A 10,616-nucleotide genomic window follows, 5' to 3' on the forward strand; every position below is an offset into this window, starting at 1 on the left:
TTGATCTTGCTGTAAAAGTCAGAAACTTTCTGCTCACGACAACAATTGTTAAAAATCACCAGAACGCGATAAAATACTGATTCCAATTGCAGTAGATCAATAAACAACTTATCTAGGTCTTCCAAGTTTGGTAGATTTTTCTGAGTTATAGAAGTTTGCGTTTGATACAGATTACTACAGACTGTTCTGTTTTTGACAGATTCTGTTTTTCGTGTGTTGTTTGCTTATTTTGATGAATCTATGGCTAGTATCGGAGGTTATGAACCATAGAGAAGTTGGAATACAGTAGGTTTAACACGAATATAAATAAAGAATGAGTTCATTACAGTACCTTAAAGTGGTGGTTTGTTTTATTTCGCTAACGGAGCTCATGAGATTTTCTGTTGAGTTTTGTGTTGTGAAGTTTTCAAGTTTTTGGGTAAAGATTTGATGGATTATGGAATAAGGAGTGGAAAGAGCCTAAGCTTGGGGATGCCCATGGCACCCCAAAGTAAAATTCAAGGACAACAAAAAGCCTAAGATTGGGGATGCCCCGGAAGGCATCCCCTCTTTCGTCTTCGTCCATCGGTAACTTTACTTGATGCTATATTTTTATTCACCACATGATATGTGTGTTGCTTGGAGCGTCTTGTATGATTTGAGTCTTTGCTTTTTAGTTTACCACAATCATCCTTGCTGTACACACCTTTTGGAGAGACACACATGAATCGGAATTTATTAGAATACTCTATGTGCTTCACTTATATCTTTTGAGCTAGATAATTTTGCTCTAGTGCTTCGCTTATATCTTTTTAGAGCACGGTGGTGGTTCTATTTTGTAGAAATTATTGATCTCTCATACTTCACTTATATTATTTTTGGAGTCCTTTAGAACAGCATGGTACTTTGCTTTGGCTATAAAATTAGTCCTAATATGATAGGCATCCAAGATGGGTATAATAAAAACTTTCATAATAAGTGCACTGAATACTATGAGAAGTTTGATACTTGATGATTGTTTTGAGATATGAAGATAGTGATATTAAAGTTGTGCCAGTTGAGTAGTTGTGAATTTGAGAAATACTTGTGTTGAGGTTTGCAAGTCCCGTAGCATGCACGTATGGTAACCGTTGTGTAACAAATTTGAAGCATGAGGTGTTCTTTGATTGTCATCCTTATGAGTGGCGGTCGGGGACGAGCGGTGGTCTTTTCCTACCAATCTATCCCCCTAGGAGCATGCGCGTAGTGCTTGGTTTTTGATGACTTGTAGATTTTTGCAATAAGTATGTGAGTTCTTTATGAGTAATGTTGAGTCCATGGATTATACGCACTCTCACCCTTCCATCATTGCTAGCCTCTTCGGTACCGTGCATTGCCCTTTCTCACCTTGAGAGTTGGAGCAAACTTCGCCGGCGCATCCAAACCCCGTGATATGATACGCTCTATCACACATAAACCTTCTTATATCTTCCTCAAAACAACCACCATACCTACCTATTATGGCATTTCCATAGCCATTCCGAGATATATTGCCATGCAACTTTCCACCGTTTCATTTATTATGACACGCTTCATCATTGTGATATTGCCTTGCATGATCATGTAGTTGACATCGTATTTGCGGCAAAGCCACCATGCATAATTTATCATACATGTAACTCTTGATTCATTGCCCTTCCCGGTACACCGCCGGAGGCATTCATATAGAGTCATATTTTGTTCTCGTATCGAGTTGTAATCATTGAGTTGTAAATAAATAGAAGTGTGATGATCGTCATTAATAGAGCATTGTCCCAAATAAAAAAAAGGAGAAGAAAGGCCAAAAAAGGCCCAAAAAAGAGAAAAAAGGGACAATGCTACTATCCTTTTTTCCACACTTGTGCTTCAAAGTAGCACCATGATCCTTACGATAGAGAGTCTCTTGTTTTGTCACTTTCATATACTAGTGGGAATTTTTCATTATAGAACTTGACTTGTATATTTCAACAATTGGCTTCCTCAAATGCCCTAGGTCTTCGTGAGCAAGCAAGTTGGATGCACACCCATTTAGTTTCTTTTGTTGAGCTTTCATACATTTATAGCTCTAGTGCATCTATTGCATGGCAATCCCTACTCCTTGCATTGACATCAATTGATGGGCATCTCCCTAGCCCGTTGATTAGCCGCGTCAATGTGAGACTTTCTCCTTTTTTGTCTTCTCCACATAACCCCCATCATTATACTCTATTCCACCCATAGTGCTATATCCGTGGCTCACGCTCATATATTGCGTGAAAGTTGAAAAAGTTTGAGATTACTAAAGTATGAAACAATTGATTGGCTTGTCATCGGGGTTGTGCATGATGAGAGCATTCTTGTGTGACGAAATGGAGCATGACTAAAATATATGATTTTGTAGGGATGAACTTTCTTTGGCCATGTTATTTTGAGAAGACATAATTGCTTAGTTAGTATGCTTGAAGTATTATTATTTTTATGTCAACATTAAAGTTTTATCTTGAATCTTTCGGATCTGAACATTCATGCCACAATATAGAAAATTACATTGGAAATTATGCTAGGTAGCATTCCACATAAAAAATTCTATTTTTATCATTTACCTACTCGAGGACGAGCAGGAATTAAGCTTGGGGATGCTTGATACGTCTCCAACGTATCTATAATTTTTGATTGTTCCATGCTATTATATTATCTGTTTTGGATGTTTAATGGGCTTTATTATGCACTTTTATATTATTTTTGGGACTAACCTACTAACCGGAGGCCCAGTGTAAATTACTATTTTTTTGCCTATTTCAGTGTTTCGGAGAAAAGGAATATCAAACGGAGTCCAAACGGAATGAAACCTTCGGGAGAGTGATTTTTGGAACAAACGCAATCCAGGGGACTTGGAGTGGACATCAAGAAAGAAGTGAGGAGGCCACGAGGCAGGGAGGCGCGCCTGCCCCCCTGGGCGCGCCCCCCACCCTCGTGGGCCCCTCGCAGCTCCACCGACCTACTTCTTCCTCCTATATATACTCATATACCCCAAAAACATCCAGGAGCACCACGAAACCCTATTTCCACCGCCACAACCTTCTGTACCCGTGAGATCCGATCTTGGGGCCTTTTCCGGCGCTCCGCCGGAGGGGAATCGATCACGGAGGGCTTCTACATCAACACCATAGCCTCTCCGATGATATGTGAGTAGTTTATCTCAGACCTTCGGGTCCATAGTTATTAGCTAGATGGCTTATTCTCTCTCTTTGGATCTCAATACAAAGTTCTCCTCGATCTTCTTGGAGATCTATTCGATGTAATTCTTTCTGCGGCGTGTTTGTCGAGATCCGATGAATTGTGGGTTTATGATCAAGATTATCTATGAACAATATTTGAATCTCCTCCGAATTCTTTTATGTATGATTTGTTATCTTTGCAAGTCTCTTCAAATTATCAGTTTGGTTTGGCCTACTAGATTGATCTTTCTTGCAATGGGAGAAGTGCTTAGCTTTGGGTTCAATCATGCGGTGCTCGATCCCAGTGACAGAAGGGGAAACGACTTGTATTGTAATGTTGCCATCGAGGATAGAAAGATGGGGTTTATATCATATTGCTTGAGTTTATCCCTCTACATCATGTCATCTTGCATAATGCGTTACTCCGTTCTTATGAACTTAATACTCTAGATGCATGTTGGAGAGCGGTCGATGTGTGGAGTAATACTAGTAGATGCAGAATCGTTTCGGTCTACTTGTCGCGGATGTGAGGCCTATATACATGGTCATGCCTAGATATTCTCATAACTATGCACTTTTCTATCAATTGCTCGACAGTAATTTGTTCACCCACCGTAATATTTATGCTATCTTGAGAGAAGCCACTAGTGAAACCTATGGCCCCCGGGTCTATTTTCCATTATATTAATTTCCCGCAACTAGCTATTTCTGTCACCATTTATTTTGCATTCTTTACTTTCAACCTATATCATAAAAATACCAAAAATATTTATCTTATTATCTCTATCAGATCTCACTTTTGCAAGTGGTCGTGAAGGGATTGACAACCCCTTTAACGCGTTGGTTGCAAGGTTCTTATTTGTTTGTGTAGGTACGAGGGACTTGCGTGTGGTCTCCTACTGGATTGATACCTTGGTTCTAAAAAACTGAGGGAAATACTTACGCTACTTTGCCGCATCACCCTTTCCTCTTCAAGGGAAAAACCAACGCAGTGCTCAAGAGGTAGCAAGAGCAAAATCTCTGCTTTGGGAAAAACACATGGAACATTTCACCCTAGCAGATCATTTCACAGATGCAGATGTGCAGAAAGTCAAAGACACTGCTCTTAGGAAGATGGCAATTGCATTCAAGAGCCACAAGAAATCTGTATGGGCCAACTACGTCAAAGGAGGAAAGAAGACTCCAGAATTCAAGGAACACTGGAGAAGCAAAGAGAACACTGGCCCGCTTTCGTGAAATTCAAGGAATCAGAATTATCTAAGGAATGGTTGAGAAAAAAACAAGGCCAATGCCGCAAAAAAGGAGCAGTTCCATAGGCTGGGGCCAGGTGGCTACGCGGTGGCAATGCCTAAGTGGGATAAGTCTGAGCAAGAGATGCAGGCTGCACAGGTCACTCCTGTTACATTGAGCTGGCCCCCAGGTGCAGAACTTGGTTCTATGCGCATGGGGGGGCGTTGGACCCGAAGACAGGCCAGGTTTCAAAGAAGGCATGTCTTAAAGGAGCCAAAGTTAAGTTAATTGATGCAATAGAAGATGCTTGAAAGGGGGTGTTCACGCCCAACAGAGAGAACGACGAGCTTACGCGCGCCCTGGGAAATCCTGAACACCCGGGAAGAACACAAGGCAAGGGCGTTGTTCCGTGGTATGAGGGCTTTTCGGACTGGAACGCCGACTACAGAGGCCGTGTGAGAAGGAAGATGGAAGTGGAGAAGAAGAGGAAGCTGGAGGAGGAGCAGAGGAAGCAGGAAGCAGAACGCCTTCAAGGCCTAGAATCAGCGCACGCGGACTTGGCACTCAAATTCCAGCGGCAGCGGCAGCAGATCGACTCACTTAGCCAGGAAAGGGGGTCTCAGCAGCGACAACAGCTAGCCGATGATCCAACATTGGATAGCACCGTCCCATCCATGTCGAGAACCAGCGCGGGTTCAGCCCCGGGCGACGCACTGCTGGATAGATACCCTGTGGATGACATCATGGAGAACACTAACTGTGAGCTACACTTCAAAATGAAGAACATATCCATGAAGGTGGCGGACGTAGTTTCTTATACAAATCCCTCCGAAGCAACCTTCCATTGCAACTCGATTCCAGCCGGCTATGCTCGTGTCGTGGTTGATGAGGTGGTGGACCAATATTCGGGGCTAGAGCTTGACATTCCTGGAGGTGACGAGGAGCACACACTGGGAGAGGCCATACATCGTATCATCCTATGGAGAAAGGATTGCATCATCTTTCGAAGGCCACCGACACTGCGTCAGCCGACTCCTCCTTGAAGTCCGCCACCGCGTCAGCAGACTCCCGCTCCTCCAAGTCGACCAACGTGTCAGGCCACTCCTCCTCCTCCAAGTCCGGCACAGCGTCAGGCCACTCCTCCTGCTTCAAGTCCGGCACAGCGTCAGGCCACTCCTCCTGCTTCAAGTCCGACACCACGTCTGGCCACTCCTCCTGCTCCAACTCAGCCACGTCAGCCGTCTTCACCGCCTCAGCAATCGCGGAAGAGAGCCGCCGCAGCTATGGTGCGTAGCGGTACACGTTGAGGTAGTACAGGAGGTACAGGCGGAGGCAAGCGATTTCAATATGGTCCAAGCCTCACTCCTATTCCTCAGAGACCTTACGACATGACCGAGGAGCAAAACACAGCCATAGTGAAGGCCCAAGTGGACGCCCATTTTGGACCAAAACCGCCACCACCGCCAAAGGAGAAAGTGCCTGAGAAAGTCGTTGACCACTTTATTCATATGGCAAGAAAACCAGCTCCCAAGCCCGTTGACTCAGACTATGAGTGCCAAATCAGGAAGGCACATCGAGCACGACTACAGAAGGAGTCGAGCTCAAGATCGAGCCAAGCAGCTGGCAAAAAAGCGGGAAAACCATTCCCCAGCTGGGAGAACAGGCGGTGCAATCGATACCCCCGCTTGTTGTACCAACACATGAGAGTACCGGCGCCGGTCAGCTGGTAATAACCGACGAGCATAGAAGTCAGGCTGAAATGCTCGGTATCACTGTTGGACAACTCCTCGAGATCGAGCCCATGTCTCCGCTTAGAGAGGAGGACATAAAACGGAAATATGTCCGCGGTGAACCTTTGGTCGAGCCTGAGGAGGTCAAGAACCTCCCAACGAGAATATATGAATTGCATGATTGGTACATGAAAATTACCAAGAGTTCCAATCGAGAGTCCCTCATGGTGAACGTCAAGGAAGAGCATTACTTCCATAAGCTAACTCTGTCCGTTGAGTATTCAGAACTATTTCAGTTATTCAATCAAGACGCACTCGACAAATCTCTCGTCAGTTGCTATTGTCTGTAAGTGATGTGATTTCTTTCTGTAATTGAAGTCTCAAGCTAGCTGTAGTGCTCATTGATCGATCATTACCTGTAATTATCCTCACTATATCTTTTCTGTGGTATTATGCAGGATGAAGATGTATGAAATGAAAAAAAACTGGACGATATGGCATTGGGTTCATTGACCCAAATACCATTAATGAAGACACATGGAAATTGGAATGGTATAAAGCAGATGTAGAGAAAAACATGCTAGAGTTCTTGAAGCGCCTCAATACCAATGAAGATATACTACTTCCTTACAACTTCTTGTGAGTCACACTGTCTTGTACTACAAATTCTGTTTTTGCTTACTAGCTAGCTAGATGTTAATAATTAAGTGTATAGGATTTAGGGTAGTTGATGAGTGTTATGCACATGCCCGCTTAATTAAGACATGCAAACATGTGCGCATGCAGTTACCACTGAATCTTGTTAATCATTAAAGTTGAAGAAGGAACAGTTGAAGTACTGGACTCACTACTTAAAAAACAAAGTGACTACACCATCTTGAAGGGGATAGTTGACAGGTAATTTCAATCATTATTAACTATATCTCGGCCTATTTAGTTCGTCATTTCCTGATATCAATATTTAATAACTCCTTTATTCATTTTCTTTGCTGACGGGCAGGGCTTGGGAAAAGTTTATCAACGTGACTCCAGGCCAATGGCGAGATAAGTTGTATTGGTTTCGAGCCAAGGTAAGTAATTAAGTAGTATTAGCTAGCTACCATCTCTTTAATTCTTGTTTCAATACCATTAATTATCATGCTTGATTAATTATTATCTGATTAAATTCCATTCTCGTAAAGACCCTGAAGCAGGCGCCGGAGACTGAACTGTGTGCATACTACGTTTGCGAGAACATTCGCATGATGGCATCCGAAAGGAGCAAATCTGATAGACAGCTATGGGTACGGTCCTTGATAACACTATTCACAATTTTTATATCATTATCGATATCTAGTCACACAACTAATACATATGCATATTGATCTCCTTCTTAACAGTTCAATGAGGTGCGGGAGCAGCTCCTACCAACGGAGCGCATACAAGCACTTCAAGAGGAAATAGCGGGATTTTTGCTTGACCAGGTCATAGATCCCAAAGGAGAATACCATTACCCGCTACCGCCCCCATGAACCACTCCCAATTGCCATCGTGCTCCGAAGGCACCAAGGCAAATGCAACTGGCTCCGAAGGCAACATGTAGGAGAAATTGTATATATATATACACACACACACACACACATGTGTATGTGTGAATAATGATGGTTGTGAGACATTTGATGATATATATATATATATATATATATATATATATATATATATGATCGGTTCTATGAGAAATTCTATTTATATATATGCATAACGTGTACAATATGTAGTATCTTAAAATACCAGCAAACAAAAAAGAATTAAATGGAAAACACAAAATTAAAGGAAAAAAATCATGAACCCAAAACCCCCCAAACCTTTTAGTACCAGTTGGTGTTACCAACCGGTACTAAAGGGCTCCCCGCCCCCGGCGCTGGCTCGTGCCACGTGGTGGCCCTTTAGCGGCGGTTGTGCAGAACCGGTACTAAAGAGGGGACCTTTAGTTCCCACCCTTTAGTGCCGGTTACAGAACCGGTACTAAAGGGCCTTACGAACCAGTGTTATAGCCCGGTTCTGCACTAGTGACAGTACTACTTATCTAGTGGTAATGTTGAAAACAGGTTCAGAAGCAGTATTATTCTAATGCCCTTAGCCTGGTAGGCAAATTACTCGCAAATCTATACAAGGGTGCGACCAAATTCATTTAAGTAAACTCAACTTTAATAAAAGACCAACTAGTAGGCAACCGAAGGGTGTTGATCATTAGCACAATTTCTAGCTGATAGCACACCTTAAAGTATACAGAAGCACCTTGACGTATACAGAAGCATCTCCATGCGGAAGACAATCTTCAGGCATCAACACCATTTACAAAATGAGCACAAGACAGTGCAATCTTCAGGCATCAACGCTGTCTACGGCTGTCCGAAGGGGTCGGCCACAGTGACAAATCATGGATAAGCTTGTTGACATGGTACTCTGTCAGTATGAAGTAGTCCTGAATTCAAACCGAGCTTCTCGGGAAGCTCTGTTTTCCACTTGTAGCAGCTTGTGTTTAGAAGCCACCGTTCCACTGCTGTAGTGATTTTTTACTTCAAATTCAATTTTGTCTAGCACCTTTGCATTCAATACAAAGAACCTCGCAAAGTCAACCTGTTTGCCATAGCCCTTAAACGACTTAAACACCACTTTTTTTAGATGGGTCTCAAGGCATTCGATTGGATTTAGTGGGTCATACTGAGGCTCATTTTCGTCATTCATCTCACGGTTTGTATGAAACTGCAAAACAGGAAGGAGAGGCACATGTCAAAGCTGTTGCTAACTACGTAGAATTTTATAGTATGTCAAACAAATCAAACATTTCAAGAAAGCAAAGATGATTACTCACAATAACACAGAGCTTTTCCAAACAGGGGAACCACCTAAGGATGTTAAGAACTGCATGCAATTTCTGCTCAGAAGACTTGAGAGCTAAAACCTTCAAGGTGCGCATCGAGTTTGTTGAGCTGACTGGGCTTATTCCCTGGAGAAAACAAACAATGAACATCAAAAATATTATCTCCATGTATGAATGCTGACAGCAAGATTCGAAGATGGCGCTGACCCTACCTGGAAGAGTAGGAGCTTGGAGTCGACCACAAAGAAAGGGCCCAATATCTCCAGATTAGGCGCCCTAATCACCCTGATAGTCACACTATCATTTCTCTCACAATAAGGCACCAGTAACCTTACAAGGCGAGGAGCATCCTCGATAATCAGTTCCACGGTTTCACCATAGCTATGACGGAAGATGATGGTCCTGATGGTCGGCGAGCGAAGACGGAGACAACCCACAGCGCGAACTTTGGTCATGTATAAACTCTCCAAGGCATGGCAGCCGGAGAGCAGTCTGGGGAAGAGGTCGGCTGAGATGGAAACGCAAAATAGGGAGAGCTTCTTGAGGAACGGGAAATTGATCATGGCCGGCTCGAAATCACAATGGCTGATCTTGGCAACAAGGATGTTGGATGCAGAGGGGAGCACCGATGCCAGCAGCGGGGGTTTGGCGTAGCTGACATCGAGCTCCTGGACGTTGGCGAGGGCGCGGGAGCGAAGCCAGCTCTCCGCCTGGGCGCAGAGGTCGTCTGCGCCGTGGCAGTGGAAGGAGAATCGGCGTGCGGGGCCAGGGTGCTGGGAGATTATCTGGGAGACGGCGGAGGGTGGGACGCCCGGGGGGCGGGTGCTGACCTCAAGGTTGAGAGGCGCGGAGCGCCAGAGGTGGCGCCATCGGCGGGAGAGGACCGGCGTGCGGCCGCCGTCCTTGGTGGGGAGGAGGGAGATGATGGTGCCGAGGACGGCGTCGGGGAGCCAGCTGATGAAATCGCCGGCGGTGTCGTCGCAGTCGCCACTCCGTGCCCGCTTCCCTGCGGTCCCATGGGATTCGGCAGCCGCAGCCTCCTTATTATTCTCCATGGCCGGACGGAAAGATCTGGGGTCAATACTTCGCCGGCGGGGAACGGAGCGGGGATGGAGCGCGACGGAGAGACTGCGGATCTTGGGGAGTGGTGCCTCCTATTTAACTGAAAAGAAATCGATGAACTGAACCATCATCGAAAGTAACTGGCATCTTCTACGCAGTTTGCCATCAGAAACTGTAGGTATGATATTACCCCTGATCACCTTGCCAAAAAAAAGAGAAGAAAAATGAGCCAGTCCAGTGAGAGCATCGCAGCAGTCTCCTCGAAAATCTCTTTCACGTGATGTGCATTTAGGGGCTCTCCTAATACTATTCCCAAATGATAAACGTCACACGTCAGGTGTGTGGCACTTCGACTCTAACGTTTTTCGATAACAATTTCAGTTACGCAAGAATGACAAATTCCAGTAACATACGACAAGTTTCTGTAAAAAATAAACTGAAGCACGAAAATTGTCATGCTTCCAACTAAATGAAGCATGAAAGTTGTCATGCTTCCAACTAAATGAAGCATGGAAGTTGTCATGCTTCAAGTTGTCA

At 44.3% G+C, this 10,616-nt stretch overlaps 1 protein-coding gene across 1 annotated transcript; it reads right to left on the reverse strand.

Moving 5' to 3' along the window:
• Positions 1-8,231: 8,231 nt before the first annotated feature.
• Positions 8,232-10,325, reverse strand: LOC123141027 (putative F-box/LRR-repeat protein At5g02700). Its single transcript, XM_044560276.1, has 3 exons — positions 9,230-10,325; positions 9,009-9,143; positions 8,232-8,899 (listed from the first exon to the last, which is right to left on the reverse strand). The coding sequence occupies exons 1-3, from the start codon at positions 10,070-10,072 to the stop codon at positions 8,603-8,605; spliced, it is 1,275 nt and encodes a 424-aa protein (XP_044416211.1). The 5' UTR covers positions 10,073-10,325; the 3' UTR covers positions 8,232-8,602.
• Positions 10,326-10,616: the final 291 nt, after the last annotated feature.

The sequence above is a fragment of the Triticum aestivum genome, chromosome 6D (assembly GCF_018294505.1).
Source record: "Triticum aestivum cultivar Chinese Spring chromosome 6D, IWGSC CS RefSeq v2.1, whole genome shotgun sequence".
In the NCBI taxonomy this organism is placed as follows: Eukaryota; Viridiplantae; Streptophyta; class Magnoliopsida; order Poales; family Poaceae; genus Triticum; species Triticum aestivum.